The sequence below is a fragment of the Octopus bimaculoides genome, chromosome Z (genome assembly GCF_046866305.1).
Source record: "Octopus bimaculoides isolate indiv1 chromosome Z, ASM4686630v1, whole genome shotgun sequence".
NCBI classification, from domain to species: Eukaryota; Metazoa; Mollusca; class Cephalopoda; order Octopoda; family Octopodidae; genus Octopus; species Octopus bimaculoides.
The window spans coordinates 30,540,521-30,567,424 of NC_142944.1; the positions used below are offsets into that span (position 1 = coordinate 30,540,521).

The 26,904-nt window shown below is 36.1% G+C and overlaps 2 protein-coding genes across 4 annotated transcripts in view; one reads left to right on the forward strand and one right to left on the reverse strand.

Annotated features, from left to right (window-relative positions):
• Nucleotides 1–26,904, forward strand: part of LOC149132201 (uncharacterized) — a 76,340-nt gene that overhangs the window by 19,615 nt on the left and 29,821 nt on the right. For all 3 annotated transcript variants that reach the window (XM_089365077.1, XM_089365076.1, XM_089365075.1), the window contains one exon: nt 23,042–23,182. In XM_089365077.1, coding sequence (XP_089221203.1) covers nt 23,042–23,182 — 141 coding nt within the window. The remainder of the gene's footprint in view (nt 1–23,041; nt 23,183–26,904) is intronic.
• Nucleotides 13,040–14,249, reverse strand: LOC149132202 (uncharacterized). Its single transcript, XM_089365357.1, has 3 exons — nt 14,235–14,249; nt 13,235–13,458; nt 13,040–13,172 (listed from the first exon to the last, which is right to left on the reverse strand). The coding sequence occupies exons 1-3, from the start codon at nt 14,247–14,249 to the stop codon at nt 13,040–13,042; spliced, it is 372 nt and encodes a 123-aa protein (XP_089221483.1).

A 26,904-nucleotide genomic window follows, 5' to 3' on the forward strand; every position in this document is an offset into this window, starting at 1 on the left:
GGAGTATAGCTTTTACTGGCTCAGAGAATACTTCCTTTTGTAGAGGTCATTGTATACACTCTGATGAACATCTCCCTGATTTCTCGTTTAATAATGAATTTGAGGCATACTGTGGTATGCTGAACCCTGCCGACGTCCGAAGGCTTCAGACGTCAGCGGGGTTGTTAGTGGTTTTATAGGTATGAAGAAGCCATGACAGACCAAACCTCACATTTATAGATAGCAGTTTTTTATTGAATGCCATATGCGACGTTGACCTCATAATTGGATTGGTTTGGCCAAAAATGATACTGTCAAACAGACAGCCTCATCAAATACCCCCAGACAAAGACTGTGGATGTTATAACAGTAAAAAAGAAAGAGAAAAGTAAAGAAAAAAATGAAACTGGCTACAGCAACCAAGGAAACTGATTGAAAGAACCTCGGTCGGGATATCAAAAATTTCGTTTTAAACATGTGAAAGCCACTGCATTTGCGCATTTACCTGATTTTTTAGCACGGTTAATATCGAAACTTCACCCAGCTATATGACCTCGCTGAGCTGTTTTGTAGGGAAGTGAACAATAGAGCTTAGATAATAATTTTCAAGCACTCTTGTTTCCGCTCTATTTGCTGCTTGTTGACACTAGTTGACGTAACATCAACATTTTGTACTTCTCGTTCAATTGTTTACCCATTTTATCATGACAAAGCAGGCAAAAAGTATTACGCGACAAGCACTTTTCGAATGCTTTATTATCAACAGACATTTTACATAAGTAACACAAAGTTTGACATTCGATAATGTCATAAGTAAGCTAATGATAAAGCTTAAAAGCCATTTACTACTGAAATCTTGCCATGTAGACTTCTACAGCATACCTACTCAACTGTGCCCTTATCGCCAACTTTATTCCCTCATAACTTTCAGAAAAATGTTTATTTTCAAATGAAATTTTCTATAAATACCGTTTGGATGGTGTAGGTTACGATTATATTGGAATCAGTCCGATGGTGTAGGTTACGATTATATTGGAATCAGTCATTTCGGATAATTTACACGAGTTCATTTTATTTCCTCACAAGCTCCAGAAAAATGGCTATTTTCAAATGAAATTTTTAATAAATACCATTCAGAGGGTACTGATTACGACTGCATTGGAATTTAATATAAAAAAATAATAATAAAATAACTGGCGCCCATACATACATACATACATACATGCATACATACATACATACATACATACATATAAACACACATCAAATTTCTTTGGTTTACTGTACTGAGTGAATGTTAGCTAACTTGGCCAGTTTCAAAGATATTGTTACAAGGAGGAAGCATTCGATTAAAATTCTTCAAGGCGATGCCCCAGTATGGCCCCAATCTAATGACTTAAACAAGTAAAAGGTAAAACATAAAAGATATGTATACGTGATTTATATCATGCATACAAACATACATGCATACATACATATACATATATATATGTGTGTGTGTGTATGTGTATATATATATATATATATATATATATATATATATATATATATACAGAGCTTGGCGTAAGTCCGTTAATCCGTTGATCGTTAATTAACGAAGTTAACATTTTCGTTAACGATTTAACTTTTAACTTTGAAAATCATTACCGGACTAATTAATTTCCGTTACATTTTAGCTTCCGTTAACAAAATTTTTTCTTTCTTTTCGTGAGAAGATGCTTCCCATCATTCTGAAGTCTTTGGTGAAAAAACATTGGGAAAAAATCCCAGTCAAAACGGAGAATTTCCAACTTATGTGGGCCGTTTGATCCGAAACTCCATTGTCTAGAAACTCCCCCCCCCCCACCCCCCATCACACTTAGAAAGATTTTTCCTACAAATTTCTTTGTAATCGTAATTTACACCGTTTGATAGATATTTGTATAAAATTTCATTAAAAAATACCTATTTTCCAGAAAGTTATGAGAGGGAAAATGTCAGGTCCGGTGAATTTTCCGTAACTCCCCTCCCCAATCCCTCGCTAAATTTTTTCAACAAATCTTTACATACACTCAATCTACAGGATATAAGCAATTATTTGGTGAAAATTACGTTAAAAAGTATCCAGTTTTCTTGAAGTTATGGGGCAACAAAGTCGGTGGGGTATTAAACTGTAGTTATGCCTTTTTTAATAAAAGTTAACGTTGACTTCCGTTACATTTCCAAAGAATTAACGGATTAACGATTAACGAAGTTAACTTTTCGATTAACGGAGCCCACCTCTGTATATATATACTCTTTTACTCTTTTACATGTTTCAGTCATTTTGACTGCGGCCATGCTGGAGCACCGCCTTTAATCGAGAAAATCGACCCCAGGACTTATTATTTGTAAGCCTAGTACTTATTCTATCGGACTGTTTATTACTCCTATTTCGTGCTTTTAATATATATATATATATATATATATATATATATATACATACATACATACATACATACATTATACTCTACTCTCTTTTACTCTTTTCCTTGTTTCAGTCATTTGACTGCAGCCATGCTGGAGCACTGCCTTTAGTCGAGCAAATCGACCCCAGGACTTATTCTTTGTAAGCCTAGTACTTATTCTATCGCTCTCTTTTGCCGAACCGCTAAGTTACGGTGACGTAAACACACCAGCATCGGTTGTCAAGCGATGTTGGGAGGACAAATACAGACACACAAACACACACACACATACATATATATACATATATACGACGGGCTTCTTTCAGTTTCCGTCTACCAAATCCACTCACAAGGCTTTGGTTGGCCCGAGGCTATAGTAGAAGACACTTGCCCAAGGTGCCACGCAGTGGGACTGAACCCGGAACCATGTGGTTGGTAAGCAAGCTACTTACCACACAGCCACTCCTGCGCCTTATATATACATATATTAAATATATATTCATTAATATACTATATAACTTTTTAGGTTTAATACGATTTTGTTTATATTCGATGTTAGTATTTGTAATATATAGCTGGTGTAAATTACACTAATGTTTCGCTCTTGCTATTTCTCTATGAATTCTTAATCTGCTGACATCACGGGACTGAATGGCACTGCCCAGCTGTTGAAGCCATAATGATATCCGTACGGCAGATGATGATGAGAATATGTGATTGATATACTTGTTGTCTGTGAATGGTTTATATATTTTGGATTCTTCTTATTCTGAGTTATTCTTCATTCTTGAATGGTTGACCTTATGAAAGGGTTCAACGATTATGACGATTTTGATGTTTATAATATCACATATACTGATATTGCATGACTGTCTCCATTGTTGGTGTAATTACGCTAGGATAAGACTTAAGGGTTTCTAGTGTTAAGAAGAGAGACAAAATAAAACAAAGTAGAACATAAGACTCATGTAAAGTCATATCTCAAGAGCTGTTTCAAGACAGCCATAATTTAATATTAACATTCAAATGATGTCATAGGTGTGTGTGAAGCTCTGAGTTCCGATTAAATTCTCAAGTTAGGCGTCGATTCTCAAGAGCAGGTTACGAATACGTATTTCATTACATTAATAAACATTAGTTTAAGAGAACAGAGTAGTGAGGAAGAGGATCGAGGAAACGAAGGGAATAGTCAAATAGAAGGTGTGGTTAAGGCGAGACCGGAAAGAGAGAATATAAAGTTAATGGCTGGCCTAAGAGGTAGTGTTATCACTGCAAATTGTGGTGGGTCATAGTAATAACTCACTGACAAGAAAAAGCATTTTAGAACAGCAGAAGCGAGAGACTGAGTAGCGTGGGAAATTAAGCACGGTGGTAAGGGAGTGGAAAAAAGATGAAGTAAATTACAGTCAGTAAAAGAGAATTTTAGGTAAGACAATGAAATGTTATCTTGACTCTTTACATAAAGAATAAAAGTTTATGCATGCAAGCAAAGATTACGTCATAGAATCGATTCATAACTTACCATCGAAATGATTTACAATGTAGGGGATTCCACTACAAATTATAAACTAGGATAAGTTTATACCCAGGGTCTTGAAGTTATATTTGTAGGTGACAAGGAAGTAGATTTAGAAGCTGAATTTAAGAAGGCACTTATGTGTGCCAGGTGGCGTCGTCTGCTGGGAACCTGGAGTTGTAACCATACGATTATGCACAATGTTATAGCCCAAGCAATTGTCATTCAGATGACAATTTCGAGGAACTCGAAAATTACAGATTTACTGTAGACGTAGATCACTTAAATTTCCTATCATGGCCCATACTATCGTTCAGTTTACTAGTGAAAACAAGGGTGGGTGCTAGCGTCAGTACTATCAAAGTGGGGTTGCTTATTTAAGGAAAAGTCAGTTGGGATTACCACTATTGCTAATAGGTGGAGCTAATCTACAACAGTTGTCGTGGATGGTATTTACTCCGGACCCAAGGCTATCGGCTCTAGGAGAAATTGTACTCAGAAAGTCGACAGTAGAACCTACGACAATACAGATATATTTGGCGAATGCAGTGGCAAAAACCATTGAAATCGGGAGCGTTCCTTAGGATTTCAGAGTTAGGGGATAATGTTTTGCATTCCTTCTACCATAGTTGGTGGTACTAATAATACTAATTCGAGGGACGTTAGTAGTGTCTTGATGATTACTAAGATAAAGAGTGAAATAGTCATGGATTACGGTGTTACTATTAACACACTTGACGTGGGGACCCAATTGGCGATTCTCCAGGCAATTATTACGCCTATTAGAGGCAGTGATTATAGATCTCAGGTTGAAATGATTGAATATGAAATGTTAATACAGGATATATTAAAGATGGAGTAGTACTTCTTCTGGGGGTGGGAGATTGGAGTTGAGGACTTTGAAGAAGAGCTTAGGAATAAATGTGACGTGAAAGAAGAACAGAGATGTGAACCATAAAGTCTAACGTTTTCAACCCCTAGAGGCGTGAGAACCACATTACCTCAATGTTTATAAATCTTGGTAAAAGAATATGAGCTTTGATAAAAATAGCTTTCTAGCCGGTTGGTCTATACGTATATGGCAAATAAACCCATCACACAATGAATCTAGTAAATATCCATACTGTGTCAGGACATCCGGAATATGTGTAAGCTAATTAAATCGTTGATAATGCATGTGTGTGTGTATGTGCGTGCGCTCGTGCGTGCGTGTATATATAAAAATATATCAGATAATAAACCGTATGGTATACGCCTGGTAGCTTACTGGTAAAGCATGTTCACTTTCACAGTGTTCGTTTGGTATTTGAATAATGAGAGAGACGGAAGACGGAAGACAGGGGTATGCTTATTAATTACTTCAATTGTTTCAACCCACTTCATATCGATCCCTCACGGGTGGGATACTGAACAACTGGCTTAGGAGTATCCGACGGTGTGGATGTGTCGCTTCAGGTGATTATAAGACGTATCACGTTAAAATAATGACTGTTCCTCAAGATCAGCAAATTAAAGGATACAAATTCATTTTTATATATAAGATCAATAATAAATAACAGATGCAAAAAGTAACGAATACACAATACAGTGAAAGAAGTATTGAATATAACTGTTAACAAATATGGATGTATAAATGCCTTCACTTAGATTGTATGGCACACGTACACTCGCTCGTAGAAGCATCCACGAAGATATAAGCGCGCATTGGTTTGGCGCACACACGCTTACACACAACGAATTAAATAGCAACTTATTGTTTATAAGAATGGAGAGGCAAGAGTTAAATTTAATTCATCCATACCTTAAGGTAAATTATGATTATTAATTTGGTTAACAGTTACTCAGATTCATTCCCACTGCATTATGCGAAAGTGCATTTATAAGCATGTAAGCAACTTGTAAGTTTTTCAGAAATCCTATTAATGATCTACTTATTGGTTCACAAAATAGGCAGGGATTCCTCGGAGCAGAATCTGCATCTCCTGGAAAGGATATTATATGGTTGCGCGTGCCTTATTATGGACTAAGTTAGATCCTATTTAATTTTATCTTCCTTAGGTCGCCACACAAAATCAGCCAAAGATGTTGAATGTTCCTTGTTGATTTTCTTGAAGCTGGCGACATGGTCGCGATAACGATTCTTGAGTGAATCAGCCATTGTCCCGATGTAGACGTATAGTCCTCTCCTTGTGTGTACGGTACATTTATATACAAGATTCATATTCGTACAGAGGTTCATCAATGGGCATTTTGATTTTTCTCTGTATAAGCATTTATTAGATTTTGTTGTATTGTGGCAGTTCTGACTTCATTTTCCAACGTTGTCACCATGTTGGCTATATCACTATTATTGCTACCGTCACGATGAGGTTACAGCGGGTGTTTTTCATTCTGTTTTACATCTCTTTTCTTGGTATTTTGATGTATATGTTTGCTGTCTTTTCTATTTGTCGAGCCGGAAATAGTTCGCACATCATAAGTTATAGTTCCAGTAGGTGGGTTATTGAACAGTTGGTTCATTTTAATGTTATTTATGCGGTGCATATGCTGCTCTAAATTAATAGAGTTAGCGTACGATACCTTCACTGTATGTCTATTAAAAATAGCATGGTATCTATTTGATTTGGGGAAATATTTCTCTAAAGCGGCAAAAAAATTCCCTAGTGACCTTCGTTGAAACGCATGAACCGTGGTTTGGATTGTACCAGAGAACATCATGATATTTATATTTGTTGTTTGGCTTATTTGTTCTGGTGTGTTGTACAGGGTTAGGACAATTTATTGCGTTATGAGCAGTAGTATTATTGTGCTGTGTGTGTTTATGCGTTTTGGATTGTAGTATATTGCCTTGCCCAATTCTTTTTGACGTGAATTTTCGATCTGAGTATGTTCAGTTACTGTAATGTTGTGTTGGTGTGTAATGTGTATTATTAGTGAAGGAACTGTGTATACATGTACCTCGTATGTATTGAATTTTCTCTCGGTAGCCAGCCTTAGCTAAAATAGCATTGTAATATGGTGCCTGTGATTCAAAAGTTTTTTTATAAGCAGATAACCTAGATATTCTTATTGAAATATTCCTAACTAATCCCCGTATCAATAATACTTTATCAATAATACTTTATCAATAATATTTTATTCAATTATATATAGACTATATCTATATCTTCTTTATAAATGTCCTGAAAACTCCTCACAGCCCTGGCTTTGTTATCTCATTTTGTCTAATATATATATGCATGCGAATACAAGACCAACATTAGACTCCTAAGTCGTATCACTATCGAACCAAAGAGTTTAACTATAGTCTGTCCATAGCACTTACTGAACGTTACCTGCCACTCTTTGGGTCTTCTAGACACCAATACTCTCAAATTTATATATATATATATATATATATATATATATATATATATATATATATATATATATATAAGTTTCATTTATGGCTTCACTTACGTGAATTTTGGGAAGTCCAAAAAGTTACTGGTTTTGCAGTCAAATCTAGTTAAGTAATCCCTTTCCTTTTCCGTTAAATCTTGTTGGAACTAATGGATAATAGTGGTAAGCTTTGTCATTATCGTGGATTGACTGTACATGTTGATTTTTTCGTAGTAAGTATTGTCTTGAAGGAGGATTAGGGTAGTGTTTATATATTGTTCTGAGTCCATGATGACTACAGCACTCCCTTTATCAGCTTCTTTTATAATTATATTGAGATCCCTCTTGAACTCATTAATGATTTCCCATTCTTCTCGGCTTGTATTAGTTTTAAATTTTCGAGGTGGAAGTAAATTATAGGGGAAATTGGATACCAAATCACAAAATTTGGTTTCTCCCTTTTGCCGGACAGTAGTTGGCTTTATTATGAAATATTGAGTAATCATTAATTTCTTTGATAAAAATTTCTTATGGGAACCAACCAGCCGGAACGGTAGATGACCATCAGGCAAAAACTAATCACCGAGTCTCTACAGGGAAGTCAAACAAGCAGAACGCTAGCCAAAAAAAAAAAGGAAATATTCTTGACCAAAAATATTCTTGACCGGAAAATATTCTTGAACAAAAAAAAGTGACGTCACGAAACCTACAACCAATCAGAACTTGTTCCTTGACCGTGGTCGTCTCCAGGAAGCCAATCAACCAAAACACTAAACTTTGCCAAAATAAAATATATTATTTGATCAAATAACATCCACGAGAAATGAATAAGACGTCATCAAAATTATAACCAATCAAAAATTAGACCATTACTCATACAAACATCTATGTAGTAAAAGATAGAACGCAAATATCTTCCGGTTCCAACGAGCCATGAAAGTGAAGAGAGCAGTACACTCTCTTCCCCGCTTTTTTTTCTTTTATATAAACTCAATATGACTAGACTTTCATTTGTTATGATCTTCGCCGAACATTTATATTGATACAACTATCGATCTCTGTCAAACTCATTTGTCCAATTTTTACCTGGTAATTTTTAACTATAAAATCACCCTTATATATATATATATATAAGTTTGAAAATAGAGAGATTCAATGGATATAGAATAATTTATTAATTATTTAACATTACCTACAATTGTTTCACTTCGCACCGAATTTAAATTACAAAACATATATAATAATATAGGCTTTTATATTGAGTACCCTGGGTAGATCTTCAGAGCAAAATGGACATTATAGAGTTTACATTTTGATTAATTGAAATACTCCAACAGAGTATATATATATATATATATATATATATATATATAAAGCTATGATGCTAGGTGTTTCCATTATTTTGTCCAACCCCTGTATATATTATATATATATATATATATATATATATATATTATGTGTATATATATATATATATATATATATATATATATATATATATATATATATATATATATATATATATATATATATATAATATATACAGGGGTTGGACAAAATAATGGAAACACCTAGCATCATAGCTTTATAATTTTGAAATATCTATAAAATCCTCAAAAGCTTGTTTATTTTTATGTTATTTTTCATTTAGTATTAGTGTTGCTTAATATGTTTTGCTAAAATTACTGTTTCTTTTCAGATATCATCAAAAAAGGGTAATAAAAATGCATTAAAATGACAGATCCATCGGACTTCCAAAAAGGTCAAATTGTTGGTGCTCGTATGGCAGGCGCTAGCGTAACGAAAACAGCCGAAATGTTTGGTATATCAAGAAGTACTGTCTCGAAAGTAATGACAGCCTTTGAGAAAGAGGAAAAAACCTCCTCGTCGAAACAAAATTCCGGCAGAAAACCAAAACTTTCAGATAGGGACTGTTAGATTCTTACGCGAGTTGTTAGAAAAGGTCACAAAAGTGCAGCTCCCAAAATTACTGCAGAGCTTAATGACAACCTCGAGAATCCAGTTTCCACTAAAGCTGTTCGCCGGGAGCTGCACAAAGCCGGATTTCACGGGAGTGGTGCAATCAGAAAACCACTACTTTCAAAAACAAACGTTGCAAAGCGTTTTGAGTGGAATAAAAACCTACAGAATTGGTCCCTAGAGCAGTGGAAGAATGTTATTTTCTTAGACAAGTCATCCTTTACCCTATTTCTAACCACCGGCCGAGTATACGTGTGGAGACAGCCAAAAGAAGTATTGACCCAGATTGCCTTCTTCCAACTGTTAAACATGGAGGAGGATCTGTGATGATCTGGGAGGGCTATATCTTGGAAATCCGCCGGCCCAATGGTTTCCCTTCATGGCAGAATTGATAGTAAACACTATTTAAGCATTTTATCTGATCAAATTCATCCTATGGTTGCAGAACTGTTTCCGGAGGGAAACGCAGTCGTTCAAAATGATAATGGACCAATTCATACAGCTAAACTTGTTATTGAATGGTACGAGGAACATTCTAGTTAAACATCTTATCTGGCCATTACAGTTCCCAGATCTCAGTGTTATTGAACATTTATGGTGCATTTTAGGAAAACAAGTAAGGAGTCGATATCCTCCAGCATCATCACTACAAGAACTGGAAACTGTTTTGGCTGAAAAATGGACAAAAATTCCTTTGGAAACAATTCAAACTTTGTACGAGTCCATTCCTCGTAGAATTCAAGCTGTAATTACTGCCAAAGACGGTCCTGAAATTTTAAGGTGTTTCCAACCCCTGCATATATATAATATGATTTTATATACAGATGTATGCCTTGTAAGTAGGCTGTTTAAAGCCCGTTCACAGTATTCGGCTACCTGACGTCAACAATAGTATGGAGGCATATGCCACTGGATTTACTTCAGGAATTCTTTTGTGGCCGTAGAATTTATACGAAATATGTGAGGAAGCGGAATTTATGAGATTTTTTATTCCGGGGAATCCTTATGCATTTTATTGAGTGAAGAGAACCTAATAAACAGAAGCATCGAAAGGATGATAAGATGTAATCATAGGTTTAAGTACACATTTTTACAATATAATAGGGACAATTAATTAATCACTCAACAAGCTTGATCATTGTTCCTGTTTGCACACAATGATATAACTATTAACTAGTAATACTGTGTTTATTTTTCAGAACCCACCAAAATAATGTGTTTGTAGTTTGTAGGTATTTGTATGTATGTATAATTATATATGCATATATGCATACATATATATGTGAGTACAGATATATATGTGTGTGTGAGTACAGATATATAACTCTTTGTATATACGGCTATCTGTATGTACACACACACACACACACACACACACACACACATGGAGGCGCAAAGGCCCAGTGGTTAGGGCAGCGGACTCGCGGTTTCGATTCCCAGACTGGGCGTTGTGAGTGTTTATTGAGCGAAAGCACCTAAAGTTCCAAGACGCTCTGGCAGGGGGTGGTGGCGAACCCTGCTGTACTCTTTCACCACAACTTTCTCTCACTCTTTCTTCCTGTTTCTGTTGTACCTGTATTTAAAAGGGCCAACCATGTCACACTCTGTGTCGTGCTAAATATCCCCGAGAACTACGTTAAGGGTACACGTGTCTGTTGAGTGCTCAGCCACTTGCACGTTAATTTCACGAGCAGGCTGTTCCTCTGATCGGATCAACTGGAACCCTCGTCGTTGTAACCTATGGAGTGCCACAATATATATATCTATATAATTTATCCTCCTAATGGTTTTCCATCAGACTTATACTTTTTGCACCCTTCTCATTTTATCATATAATCCCACCCCCGAGACACTATAAATTCTTATTGAAATCCAATTAACTTATTATTGAACTGGATGTTAGTGTAACATGTATTCAAAGTTTCGTGAATATTGGTTCACTGGTTTAGGCACTGTGATGGTAACAGACAAAAATTGCCATTTATATATAAGATTATATATATATATATAATATATGTATTATAGTTACAGGCAAAAGAAAAAAATTCTATGCCAATATACTGAGAAATAGACTTCAAATCGTCAATCACAATATATATCAAATACAATATATATCACTATAAATATACATCGTGCTGAATCGAAAAAAAGCAAGCTAACGGAATTTTCTTTTTTTATCTCTAAATAACGCATTTTAAAAAATTCCGTTAGCTTGCTTTCCTCGATTCAGCACGATGTGTATTTATAGTGATATATATTGTATGTGGTGATTGACGATTTAAAGTCTATTTCTCAGCATATTGGCATAGAATTTTTTTCTTTTACCATAAAAGGTATCTTAATATACTGGTCACTTGAAATTTTTTAAAAAATTTTATCCTATATTAGAAGTATTATAATGTGTGTGTGTGTGTGTGTGTGTGTGTGTGTGTGTGTGTGTGTGTGTGTGTGTGTGTACATACACACACACACACACATCAGATTTCTTTCAGTTTTTGTCTACCAAATCCGCTCACAAGGCTTGGGTCAGCCCAATAGTATAGTTGAAGACTGTTGTGGCGGAAGTAAGTAGTGTCAGACACACAGGTGCGCCGGGGTCAGTCTCGCAGAGACAATGAAATACGTTATCCCTATGTGGGACATATCAGTGGCGACGACGACCCGTAGCTCACGCAGTCACTGATGTGTAGTAGCGGGACATAGTGTTTATGAGAAAACCTTCAACTGTATAACGGTGTCGTTATAACAGTGGTAACGAGGTTACGGACGCTCATAGGAATGTCGAAATGGAATACCTACATCCAAGAACAATAAAAGAAGTTTGACGGATTCAAACTGCTAACACAGAATTGAACAACACATGGTGAAAAATAATATATACACAGTGAAAAATAAGAAGACCTACGTTCAAGAACAATGAAAGGGGTTCTGAAGAAAAAAACGCTAACACAGAATTGAACTACGCACGGTGGAAAGTAATATACACACAGTAGAAAATAGATGAAAAAAAGAGATTCTGAAGAAAAAATGCTAACACAGAACCAAACTACATACGGGGAAAAATAAATACACGCAGTGAAAAATATAGGGGAAAAAAGATTCAGAAGAAAAATATCTGTTAAAATTCGACCTCTAACACAGAACTAAATTACACACAGTGAAAAATAATAAAGTCCGTTCGAAGGACTTCGGCCAGGTTGCTATGCATAATAGCGCTAGCAGTAATAATGTAGACTGCTACTACTTGCGGCATTGTGAAGAGAAAAATAATTCTATGTGGAAGAAAAAAATGATAATAATTTCCGATTGGTATATATCGGAGAATTATTGGTATATCGGAGAAATAATAAATTTCTCTGTGATAAGAAATTGAAAAAATATTTTGTTATTCTGTGTATACATAAAGTTGAAAAAAATAATAATTGCCGATAGGTGTGTATCGGAGAACACTATGTAATAATTAATTTCTCTGTGATAAGAAAGGGAAGAAAACTTTTTTTTCGGTGAATTACCGATGTGTGTATTGGAATGCTGTGTAAATTTTGGAAAAGAATAAGAAATATAGTTTTGTATGGAACAAGAAAATAATTCTGGTTAGAAGAAGAAAAAAATGAAAGAGAATTAATCTTAAATATAAAGTGAATCATATTAGAAGACTTCAAACGTAAGCAGATATCTGTTGACATTGAAAATGAACCATTTGCTAAGAAAGATAAAATGTATGAAAAAAACACAAGCCATTTTGTGATTGAGGATACTAAACGTGTTGAAAGAGGGGGAAAAATATGTGTGTGTATATATATTTATATTTTTGCGTGTCTTCCTTCAAGGCAGATAATATATCTTGTTCTTCATCTTCAGCAGTTTCAAATGGAATATGCTTAATGACAATTAAGAAAGCATGCACCCAGATCCATACTTAAGAGTTACGGTATGTTTTCTTTCATTTAGTGTCAATTTCGGTCGATAACCTTCCTCAAGTTGTCTAGTCAAGTCAAGTTGGTAATATTTCATCTCTCCATTAATCTCAGTTTCCCCAATGAGATCGTTCCCATTCATGTATACACGGGAATTTGCACCAGTTTTCATATCTGACCATTTTACAGTCTGCTTGAATGGGAAGATACCAGTTACATCATCAAATGAATAATAAGCATGGGCAGCCACCACACAGATCTTTTAATGAGCTTTAGTCTTTTCGAACAGAATTGACTTGGAAGGTACTTCACATGAAGATTGTCCCAAGTACCACCAAGATCAAGCGACCACGGAACGCCTTATATATAATATAGATGTATATACGTGCATATATGTGGATTGGCAAATAGCTCATTCCTATATGTGTCCGTGTAGCTGTATGTATGTATGTATGTATGTATAGATGTGCATAGTTATGTGTGTATGTGTGTGTAGATAACTGTACATGTATGTGTGTATATGTGCGCGTAGGTATATATCTATAGATATAGATATATGCATATGTGTATGTATCTATATTCGCAAAGGTGTGTATGTGCATCTATGTGTGTGTGTATGTTTGTGCGTGTGTGTGTGTGTGTACTAGACCATAACAGTTCCTGGGATTTCTCAACCTAGAGTTCTGGTTGAAAAGGATGACACGCTATATAAGTCCTTCCGATGATTGTACTATCCAAGTATGAACTTAGTAGCTCACCAATAAATGGTGTGCAGGTGAGCTACTATATTAAATCACACACACACACACACACACACACACACACACACACACACACATATATATATATAAGAAATTGAATATTATAGTGTGCACGATTGATTCAATTATTATTTTAAATTTGGGCAGCTAATTAAACGTTTTGTTTTATATCTGAAAAATTGGGGTGAGGGATGGAATCGACAGTGAAAACAGAAATCCAATCGGAATTAATAAAAATTTCGTATCGATTTAGTTTTTAAAAAGTTGTTTCTACTTCAATTAGCTTCATGAGATTTGGTAAAAATTTGATTTGATTATCTTTTTTTTTTTTCACGTATTGATGTATTTTCTAATTTGGTTTTTATTACCAGAAACAAATTCCCTTTTTCCTCCCTAACTTAAAAAAACATATAGAAGAGAAAAAAATCAAAATTCATCGGGAATGGCTGAGTGGTAAGAAGCTTGCTTCCGGTATAGCGCTTGTCAGTTGGATTGTTGGTTTTGTTTGTTATACACGTGTTTTCTTTTTTTTTTTTTTTTTTGGCTGTCTTGGTGGTGCGATGTTTTCTCTCTGATTTAATGGAGGGGCGTCGTGTCATGAGTTATGAGGATTTGAACAATTCTTCTTTAGAATTTGTGTCGTCTGAAGAAGAAATGGTGAAACGTTTGAACAAGATTGACGCAGCAATAGAAACAAGGAATTACGCTGCAGCGGCAAAAGGAAAAATTGAAGACATAAATCTGGAAGAGCTGAGCAAGTTCAAAGAAATACTTAAAAGAAGAGGAACGAAGTGAAAGTGTCCACCCCCCCAAAGAAGTGTTAAAGGATAAGGAAGAGAGAACGATTGTTTACAGAACATACGCGGTGGCAACAAGAAAAATAGAAGTGGTGTCGGATGCACGAGTTGAAAAGATCTTGATGCCAGTCTGACAAGAGATATCCTACCTTGCCAGGGGAAGAAAGTACGGAACGGTGAAAGTGCAGTTTCGGGAGAAAGCTACCGCTAGAATGCACTCAGCCACACTATTGAAAACGGACGAAGTGGTGCTTCTACCCGTATACCTTGGGAGACGTGCTTTCAGGGTTAGGGTAGAAGACATACCACCAGAAGTGAATGTAACCTGACTGGTGGCTGCCATACTGCTAGGCATGGAAGAAAAGGTGGTGGTCCTGCAGGCCACCAGAACACTCCACAGAAACTGGCAAGGACAGAGTCTGGACATGGTGGTACAGATTAACTCAGAAGATATTGAAAGTACGGTGGAAACAACACGGTCGCAGACATGACGCTGAAAGTCAGAGTGGAAGGGAGGATTCCGCGGTGCTATAAATGTAGCCTCAAAGGCCACATTAGAGCGGATTGTACTCCACCAGTGAAGACTACAGAAAGGGAACAGAGTGAGAAAGTGGTTGGTGCTCCACTGCCCGTTGAGGTTGAGGAAAAGTACGAGAAGGAGAGTGAAGCGGCACCACAGACAAAGACCAGTACAAGCGTCGAAGAAGAGGAGGTAAACACCAGCTGGGAAACGGCGGGTAAAAAGAGAAGGGAGAGGGGAAAGAGGACACACGTGGTTAAGGGCGACCCCCAACCCACACCCACTCTACCCCAACCACCCAAAAAGACACCAACCCCTCCCATACTCCACCTTCACAAACACACAGGAGCCCCAAATTTTCCCACCCTGGCCCATAGATAAATTTGTTATATGATATAACTGGAATAAAGAAGAACTTTGCAACGTGATGAAGACATCGGAAAAATAATAGAAGTGGGCATAACAAGGGTAGGAGGGTTACCCGAGGACGTTTGCTGTGCAGTAGCGGACCCGGTGTACCTCTCAAGATTGATAAATTACGAAGAAGAAACTGATTTCGATTGGTGGGTTACAAAAATGAACACCAGCAAAATACCTAAAAGGGTAAGTTATGCTTACATTTTAAAGGAACTTGACATAGACATTTTCCAAAAAAGTGGAAACTAGCTGTCACAAAGGCATTATAAATGGTAGTTTAATTTAATGTTTTTAAAAAAAGGGGTTGTATTAACAGGTTCAATGAAGTCGCTCGGATGTGGGGCCGAACGGCTTCATTCCAATTTTTCGTTATATTCAATTCATCTTTTCCATTCGTTTTTTTTTTCTATGTCCTCGCCTTGTGCTGTCCCCTCTATGTACTGCCTTCATGGCCAATTTCATTAATTAAAGAAGCTTGCTTCCGGGATAGCGTTTGTCTGTTGGATTGTGGTTTTGTTTGTTATACACGTGTTATTTTGTTTGTTTTTTTTTTTTTTGCTGTCTTGGCGGTGCGACGTTTTTTCCTCTTGTTTAATGGAGAGGCGTCGAGTGAGGAGTCACGAAAGTTTGAATTGCTTTGTTTCAAACGTTGTAAACTGCCCTTCTTCGGATTTTGTATCGTCTGAGGAAAAATGGTGGAGTGTATAAAGAAAATAGACGAAGCAATGGAAGCAAGAAATTATGCTGCAGCGACAAAAGAAAGAAGCGAAGATGGAGGATGTGAGCAAGTTCGAGGGAATGCTTAAAAGGGAGGGGAACGAAGTGAAGGCGTTCCCTCACCAAGAAGTTTTAAAGGAAGCAACAGAAAGAACAATAATTTACCGAACATACTCAGTGGCAGCAAGATAGATCGAGATCACGTCAACGGCTCAAACAGATAAGGCACTGAGACCAATCTGGCAAGGGATTTCCTACCTTGCCAGAGGAAAAGTTTGGAACGGTGGAGGTACAGTTCAGAAAGGTAGCTACCGCCAGGCTGCACTCAGCAACACCGCTGAAAACGGATGAAGTGGTTCTTATACCTATATACCTTGAGAGACGTGCTTCCAGGGTTAGGACGGAAGAAATACCCCCAGAAGTGGATGTAGCCTGGCTGGTGGCTGCCATACTGCTGGGCATGGAGGAGAAGGTGGTGGTCCTCCATGCCACCAGAACACCCCTAGGAACTGGCAGGGACAAACCCTTGATATGGTGGTGCAAGTCGCGGAAGAAGATATAGAAAAGATGGTCGAGACCATCACAGTAGGAGAGACAATATTGAAAGTCATAGTGGAAGGGAGGATTCCGCGGTGTTATAAATGTGGTCTGAAAGGCCACATTAGGGCGGATTGTCCTCCACCACTAGAAAAGGCTGAGAGACAGGAGAGTGAGAAAGTGGTTGGTACTCCACAGCTCATGGAGGAAAAGGAAAGTGATGTAGCACCACAGACGAAGACAAGTACCAGCGTCGAGGAAGAGGAGACGAATACCAGCTGGGAAACGGCGGGAAAAGAGAAGGAAAAGGAAAAAGAGGACACACGTAGTAAAGGACGACCCCCCACCCACACCCATTCTACCCCCAATCACTCCCTACAGACACCAGCCCTCCCCATACCCTGTCTGACATAAAAATAAGTGTAAACACACAAGAGCCTCAAACTTACCCAGCCCCGCCCTGTAAGAAAAAATATGTAATAATGTACAATGGAGAAAATGAAGAACTGTACAATGAGGTAGACTCGTGGGATGAAGTAATTAATGTGGATGTAACGGGAGTAAGGGGTCTGCCCGAAAACATTCACTGCGCGTTGGCGGACCCGGAGTACCTGTTTAGATTACATAATTATGTGGAAAATTTTGACTGCGAGTGGTGGGTCAAAAAAATAGACACCAGCACAATGCCGGAACGGATAAGGTATGTCGATATTTAAAAAAATATATAACAAAGACATTCTGGAAAAAAATGGTGATTAACTGTTGCAAATGGTGGTGTAAATAATTGTGTTCCCAAAAAAAAAAGTTGTATTAACAGATTCATTGAAGTTGCTCGGAGGTGAGGCCGAACGGCTTCATTTCATCTTTCATTGTATTAATTCATTCTTTTCATTCGTTTGTTTTTTCTTTTTTTTTTTGTCCTCACCTTGTGCTGTCTCCTCAATGTAAGGCCTTCATGGCCAATTTCATAAAATAAAGAAGCTTGCTTCCCAACGACAAGGGCAAGTGTCTTCTACTATAGCCTCGGGTCAACCAAAGTCTTGTCAGTGGATTTGGTAGACGGAAACTGAACGAAGCCCATCGTATATGTATTTATATATGTATGTGTGTGTGTTTGTGTGTCTATGTTTGTCCCCCCCACCATCGCTGACAACCGATGTTGGTGTGTTTACGTCCCCGTAACTTAGCGATTCAGCAAAAGAAGCGATAGAATAAGTAGTAGGCTTACAAAGAATAAGTCCTGGGGTCGATTTGTTCTACTAAAGGTGGTGCTCCAGCATGGCCGTAATCAAATAAACAAATAAAAGAATACATGATGAGAATTAAGGAGAAAATGGATAATTTTCACAGAAAGGAGGGATAATGTGTTGGTTAAAAACAACAAAAACAAACAAAAAATGCAGTAAACTTTGCTTTACAATTGATAACACTGTAATGCACCAAATAATTTCAAAAACGAGTCCAAATTAATATGTGTAGCCGTTGAATCTGCATCAAATCATACCACATTGTCTTAAACAAAAATAATGAGGTACGCATTGGGTAACGTAGTCGAGGTAAACTATGCTGTAAAAAAAAAAAAGTGGTGACGATTGAAATAATTTTATCCATAGATTTACTTCATCAGCGTTATCATGAGACACAACAAAAACGATAACATAGTTAATCAAAATTGATTCAAATAAAGTCAATCAACAAAAATCTTTCAATAATGTCGAAACTGTTAATTCACGTGAAAATAAAACTAAGCAACAAAAAAAAAAAAACATTTAACTCTGAAAAGAAAACATGAATTCGGCCCATTCATATATCTCTTCATTTCTTTTAAAATACAATGAATACTACCAGTCTGTATTTCAAGGTTCGTGAGAAGAGCAATTTTAAATGAAACAACGTAAATCCAAAACAATTTTACTAAGACTCAGTGACTTAAAAGTGAAGTTCCTACAGATTGTACCCACCCACAAAAACAACCGTATTCACAGAATAAATCAAAACACCTAAGAAGCTCGCTTTGCAACCATGTGGTTTCAGGTTCAGTCCCACTGCATAACACTTTGGGCTCGTGTGTTCCACAATAGTCTAGGATCCACCAATGTCAAGTGAATTTACTAGACGGAAATTGTGTACACAGGCACCAAACTAGTTAAAAACCAACACACAAACTAGCAGGTAATATGGAGCTAAAACTTTTCGGTTTAAAATTACTACAAGATGGCTTGAGATAGGTTACATGTTGGCCGAAAATGACTTTAGTCCAACTCGAGATTTACAAATTTTTCCACAGTATCACATGAAAATATTTGATTTCACTGTAGAGACTACTAGAAATTGTTGTGACATTTCATGCGCTTTGTCAATCCAGATTTACTTCTACATACGAGGTGGCATCAAAAAGTTCCCAGACAAGTTCTGTAGCGTAGCAACAGATGGTAGCATAGGGTTGCATTCGCAGTGAGAGTTAGCAGTGACCTTCATGAGGCAGTGTGCCGAGTGACACTGCTGTGTTTTTGAGATCACGTGTATGCTGTAGTCTGCCATTTTACCATGGACAAGAACAAGGAGCCAATGTGAAATTTTGCATTAAACTTGGGAAGCCTACTACGGAGACATTGAGCATGCTTCAGCAAGCTTACGGCGACGAGGCAATGGGTTGTATGCAATGTTTCGAGTGACACGGGCGCTTCAAGACGATGAGCGATCTAGAAGAACTGTCACGAGCGTGACCCACGGAAATATGGTATTATGCATAGAGAATTCGTCCCTCAAGGCCAAAACGTCAACTGAGAATTCTACTGCGACGTTTTGAAGCATTTGAGGGAGGACATTCGGCGAAAGCGATCGGATATGTGGAACGTAAAGCATTGGATTTTTCACGGCGACAATGCATCCTCTCTCCGAGCTTTCCTCACTCGTGAGTTTCTCGCCAAAACAACATGGTGCTGCTTTTGCACCCGCCCTATTCGCCAGATTTAGCACCTGCGGACTTCTATCTCTTCCCCCAAGATGAAAATGTAACTCAAATCCGTATTAGATGACCAGTTCAGCGAAGTCTATGTTCATGAATTTCATTTTCAATGCCATCCACACCAGCACACTCAAATACTTCAGAATCCGCTACTTAGTGCACCCATTTAATTTTTAGTATAGAACGCAAACATCGCTGATGAAATCGTTCTAATAATTTGAGGTGCTTATACCCAAGTTTCATAAGAATAAAGAAGGGATGAAAGTATACAAGCCCTATACACTACAACCTGCGTGTTTTTTTGTAAGATCTCTATTCGAACGAATTCGTCCTTTAAGATTCTTGAAAGCTTGAATTGATTATTAAGTATATATGGAATTTTGATTTATTGTCTAATGACTTTTGGCCAACCCTGTATATTGGGTTTTTTTTTACTGATTATTGGACTGCATCCACGCTAAGGTACCGCCATCAAAAGATTTAATCACGTATATCGATCCTAGTAATTATTTCTAAATTTGGTACTTATTTTATCAATGGGTATTTGCCGAACAGCTATGTTACGCTACAAGTGATAAACACTCGTTTCCGATTGACTTTCAAACTGTTTCATAACGTTACTGGCTGCAGACCCAGTGCTCTTTCTACATCTAGTCCTCTGTTCATCGTTGAGTCTCCATATCACTTCTAATTACTGATATTAGGGGTTTTTTTTCTCTTCTTTGTACGAAGACCATGGAGAACATTTAGCCATTATTGCAACAATGTATAAATCCAGAAATATCTGCCAAGTAAAAATTGTCGGAATACCTATTGCCACTGTTATAAACCAAATAAAAATCAGTTAGTTCTGAATCTGGTAGGCATTGTAGCGTCTCTCCACTTGGTCGCTTTTAATTTACCTTATCCTTCATATATTTATTTGTCCCAGTTTATTGTATTGTATAATGTAGTAAAGAAAAGAAAATCAAACAAACCAGAGTTTCAGAAAGTCAACTTGTCAGTTAGAAACCTTAAACCTCTTAAACTATCTCTTCTTGAGCAATAAGGAGTTAAAACATTGTTGTAGATGAACAATGGAACAGTTTCCCCCTTTTAATATTTTTTGTGCGTTCCAAAATGGTTCCTAGAGGAACCATTTTGCACTCCAATATATCGAAACCGTGGAGTTACTTTTGGAAGCTTTAAATGTATAAAGATCAAACAGCCCCTGCATTAGAAATGTAAATTTTTATCTATTAAATAGTATTTCGTTCTTTACTTTCCATTGTTTTATATTTTAAGTGTTGTCTTCTACATTAAGCAAACAATAAACAGAAACTGTATATTGGGAGACTTCAGATTATATATTGGGTAACGTTCGTGAAACAAACTAGGTTGAATAATTAGTAATTCTCTTTAATGAATTCATTTTACTGAATTGAAAATTGAACAGGTTTAAATAAACATAAAAATTACAAAGTTTTATTTTGGAGCGGATTGACAAGCCCTTTTAGATATTGTTTTACTTAACCAGTCATAATTTAATAAAAGACCAGATTTGTATTTGATTCTCAATAACGATGACTTTATAAATTGAATTAGTATGTTATCTTTAGTGCATTTTTTGGAACGCACAAACAATATTAAAAGGAGAAACTGTTCCATTGTTCATCTACAATAATGTTTTAACTCCTTATCGCTCCAGAAGAGATAGCTTCAGAGGTTTAAGGTTAAAAAAAGAAAAAGAAAGAGGAAACGCTTGAAAGTAACTTAAATTTAACGCAGAAAGCAATTCTGTTTTGTCATCATTTGATTCCATTTAGTTTGCATTGAATCAGGGATTGAAATTATCATGCGATTCATTAGGGTACGTCATTATGACTGCAACTTCAGCACGACCTACAATCAAGAAAAATTGCAAATCCGAAATCACCGCTTCATTAGTTTCCTAAAACTATGTGACAAGCTTCCACACAGTTTCCATCGACCAATTCCACAGAAAATTGGTCGACCAGAGGCTACACTAGAAGACATTCCCAATGTGCCATGCAGTAGAATCGAATCTGAGCAGACACCTCAGTTGTTCAATCTCAATTTCTTTCTTTAATAAAGAAATTCCTACGTTATCAGGGAAAAAGATAAATTTTAATATGCTTTACCTGCTAATCGACACCCAACGAACACGTGGAACCGAGAACGAGCTGGGTGGGAGGCCTCAATATGATTAGTCGACTTGCTAGAAATAACGGCAAAAATCTCACTGTTCACACACTGCAGATGTTTTATTAAGTAGAAGATACACTGAACAATGTAGTCCAATATATTCCAAAAATATCGAGATTAGGATTTTTTAAAAATCGTTCAAATTTTATTTTTTAAATTGCTACCTACCCTGCTTTCAGAATAACAGCACCTGCCTGGAATTAAAAAGGGTAGCTCTTAATTCAGTGGTTCTCTAACTGACGTTACCAGTTCCTGCCGGAAAATTAAGGAAATCTTTTGACCACTTATCTTCAAAGATAAGAAAACAAAATTTGTTTAAGATTAAAGTCTACCAAAACAATGTAAACAAGTGAAGCAGTCAAACCATTCAAATCACAGTTTACTATCCCCCCCCCCCAACAAATTTTTAGCCCGTGATTTGAAAGTTTTAACAGCTTCATTTCAATGAAATGGTAGAATGTCACTGGAGAGGTTAAACTGTGTTGTTTGTTTAAATTTTTTCAGGCGGTAAAATATGATTGGAAAGGTTTAATTGCTTCACATTTTACCATCTGAAATTTAAACAATTGAAGTACTTCAACCTCTCTGGTAACATTTTACCACCTGAAAATGTTTAAACCTGTCATTCAGTTAATCCTCTCAGATCACATTTTACTACCTGAGAAAGAAAAATTAGAAATAAGGGCAAAGACATTAATAATACAGTGCTACACCTGCCACCATCAAAGAAAACAGTATGGTTCTGGCTGGAATGCTTTTGATCTTGAGTTTACTCATTCAAGCTTGAGCTAAGTAGAATCAGTGAAATCATTTTAAAGTATTTAATTAAAATGTTAAACTATTGAATATTTTTAATTAACATTATAGTAAAACGCACAACAATGAAACATTTTAATACTTCAGCTTATTTTTATTTTCAGCCATCACTATTATTCAAAGCTTCAAAATCCAATTCAAAGGATGTAACATCCAAAATGGCCGTTGTGTTTGTAGCAAAGTCTCTGATAACATCAACCCATTTACGTATAGCAATCGTGCTAAATGCGAACGGGATTTAAAAGGTAAGAATTATTGTTAATTTCAGTTTCTCCTCATCACTCAAGAAAAAAAAAACTGTCAAAAGAGATTTTTTAAAAAATGTATAAAGGATAAATTGTTTGCGAAAACGCAATGGAACCGAACACAGAATCGCATGGTTACGAAGCAAACTAACTATGCCTGCTTCAAAATTACTTTTTTTTTTTTATTTTTTTTTTTTAGAACAGCCATAGAAGCTGTTCGGGAAATAAGCAGAGAGTTAAGAGTGATAAAAGCTTTGCTTCAGCGTAGTTATGTCTTCTATTTCATTCCAAAAGATTGATTACTAAACCTAAAATTAAAAGGTAAACAAGGCAACTCCTCACCAAGCAATACCAGATTAGTCGCTAACGATTTAGCCATCGTGAACAACCTGATACATGATTTTATTTCTCTCTCTATGATATATATATATATATATATATATATATATATATATATATATATATATATATATATATATATTTATATATATATATATATATATATATTTATATATATATAGGTAGGTAGAAAATTCCTGGCCCTCCTACATAAGCACTCGAGTATATAAAGTATTATCACCCGCAAGAACCAACAGAAAACTGAATTAGGTTGCAATTGTCACAATGCGGAATCCTGTCCGCTGGACCAGCAGCGTATGACGAAGTTTATTATATATGAAACAGAGGTCTCGGCAACCCTTAATAGCAGTGACACAACCGATAAAAAAGACATCCGTCGGATTATGTGATGGAATTTTTTTTTTAATGCCCCGCCAACCACATAGCATCATTCCGCCACAGAAAAGCAAAACTACAAAGTCGGTGAGCCATATTTGCGCCAAGAAAGAGAAAAATGTACCACATGTGACCAAATGGAGAATAATAGAAAGGTATAAATCATATATGAATGGATCAAATAGATGTAGGCTTTGCTCGGCCGAAAGGCCGCAGATTTTATTTATATCCGAGATTCCAAACTCGATACTGAACTCGAAGTCAGATTTTTAGTGGATGTAAACATGTTTAAATATATCTTTAAAAATTGGAAGATTCCAACAGATTCCCGATTGATTGGTTATTTTATTTTACCTTTCTTTATAACGCCTAGAAATATAGATATAGTTTCTTCTTTCATTGTGTCGATTTATATCTCATTCTTTCATATTCCTTTTGTAATTTTTATATATTAATATTTTATATATTATTTATAACAGACACCATAGAATTTTCCCACTTATAATTTTATGCAATTTATGTATATTTATTTGTATTTTATGCACTTGTGCAATTTATGTATTGGTATATATTTGTATAGCCTTTGGATTATCTGTAATGGAGAAAATTTACAAAAAACCGACTTGGCAGTATGATTTTTAGAAAGCTAAAAAGAATACAAATATACCTCTGCTACATTGTGATGGCAAATAAATAAGACCAACTTCAGGATCCTCACGAATATAGCATATAACACTCGACGACACTTGTCTCACAACGATAATAGCGATATTTTGTTGGAAATTCATTATAATGTTGAATTGTTGGTAAAAACTATCACACCGGAGGCGGGGATTCTTTTTTATTTCCCATGCCCGAACACAGGAAACAAAATTCTATTTGCTGATGCTCTCAGCAATGAAAAAATATTGGCCCACTTAGAATTTGAATTACAGAATTTAATGAAAAAACTATAACTTAATACAAGTGATATAACCCAGCGACACGCTTATACATTGATAAATTTCTTTCCATATCCCTTCACCGACACAATCTACTACAAAAATCTCTAGTGGGGAACCTCTGCTACTTTGTGATAGCAAATATTTCAGACAAACATTAGACGCCTCAGAAATACAACATAAAATACATGACCTCATTCATTTCCCCAACAATGACAGTGATATACTCTTGGTAAAATTTATCATTTTAGTGTGGAATTACTTTAAAAATATATATATATATATATATATATATATATATATATATATATATTAACCACTGAAGGTTTCTTAGCTATTTGCAAATCTGAACATACATGTCCGAGAAAAATTAATAATATATGAAATATATTGCAGAGAAAGGAACTTGGTCCTTTTCAACACGTCTTTCACTAGATACACACTGAGAAGGAAAAGTGCGCGACAAAAAATATACTCAATGTTCGTAGCTATCTCAAAAATCCAAATTCAAAAGCAATTCTGTTTTCTAATTCTTCTAGCAATGAAAAACAACCTGCATAGAAAGTGAACCATAAAATCTAAGGGACAAATTATGTAGTCAGGCACAAGTGATTTGGCCACGTCATTAACTCAGACCAGTAACTTTTCCTGCATATCCCTTCACCTATGACAGCATCAATACGAGACATTCACTAGTTCCAAAAAGACGTTGTTGGAGACATTAGATAACATATTCTAACGATACACCTCATACAAAATGAAAAATAGAAGACAGTAACCGATTGATAACGATAAATTCTTTCACATTGCTGTTTGAAATTAAATCTAATGACACCAAGGAAAAAGCAATGTAAAACCCCCAAACTGCTAAGTCAACCTCTGTGTGTATTCACTAAAAAAAAATATTTAGTATATTTTTAAGCATACTCACGACCAATCATGATTTTTCTATTTGTCCAAAACAAAAAAAGAATCTAGTACTTTATCAAATGCATTCGTGTAAGTGACAAAATAGACAAAAGGCATCAACATATGTTAATTAAACGAACAAACAATGTATTGGATTGAGTTATAGTTTCCAATATTTGGAAGTAAATTTTAACAACGCATTTCGAACTTCAGATGTTTTAAAACTGAAACGAATGCTTTTGAAAGAGCCTCGTCTGTCACTCATATTTAAGCAGCACATCATAGTTTAATATTAAATTTCACTTCCTTAAAATGGATGTGTATATTCGACATGTGATGTTGTGAGAGTTTAAGAATGGAAAAAATGCTACAGAAAGAGCGTGGAAAATATGCAGTTTTAATGGCCAATGTGTCATTACTGACCGTCAAGTTTGAAATTGGTTTTCAAAGTTTCATTCTGGAGATTTGTCATCGAGAGATCAACTCCAACCAGGACGCTCATCGATGAGGATGCTTTAAGGGAATTATTGAAATTCACTCCTCAGAAAAGTACTCAGGAATTAGCAATTAACTAAAACACATCCCAATCCACCATCTGCTGCCACTTGGAAATAGAAGTCAATAAGCTGGGTGCTTGGGTTCCCTATACTTGTAAGAATAGGGAAGATCGCATGTCCATAGCGACAAATCTTCTTTCAAGGCAGAGAAATGACCCGTTTCTCAATAATATTGCAGGTGATGAAAAATGGATCTTTTATGACAACGTTCAATGCGAAAGGTATTGAACTTTGATAAGGATAAATCTCTACAACATACCTCAAAGACTGACTTCCATAGAAGGAAGGTTATGTTGTGTGTATGGTGGGATCACCGCAGTATTATTCATTTTGAAACCACAATCAAACACTAAATGTTAACTTACTCTCAACAACTGCAACGTGTGCATGAAAATCTTTCAAGAAAACGCCCTGCACTCGTCAATAGGAGAAACATTGTGCTTCACCATGATAACGCAAGGTTACTGTCAGCCAGAATCATGCAGGGTCCATCATTTTCACCAAACCTTGCACCAACTAATTTCCATCTTTTTCGATTTCTACAAAATGCTCTGATGAAAATATTTTCTCAAAACTATCA

Excerpts from the sequence above, each read along its gene's own strand:
- LOC149132202 (XM_089365357.1), bottom strand. Across the intron at positions 13,173-13,234 it reads GGTTATCGACCGAAATTGAC|TGTCATTAAGCATATTCCAT; the intron begins ACTAAATGAAAG and ends TGCTTTCTTAAT.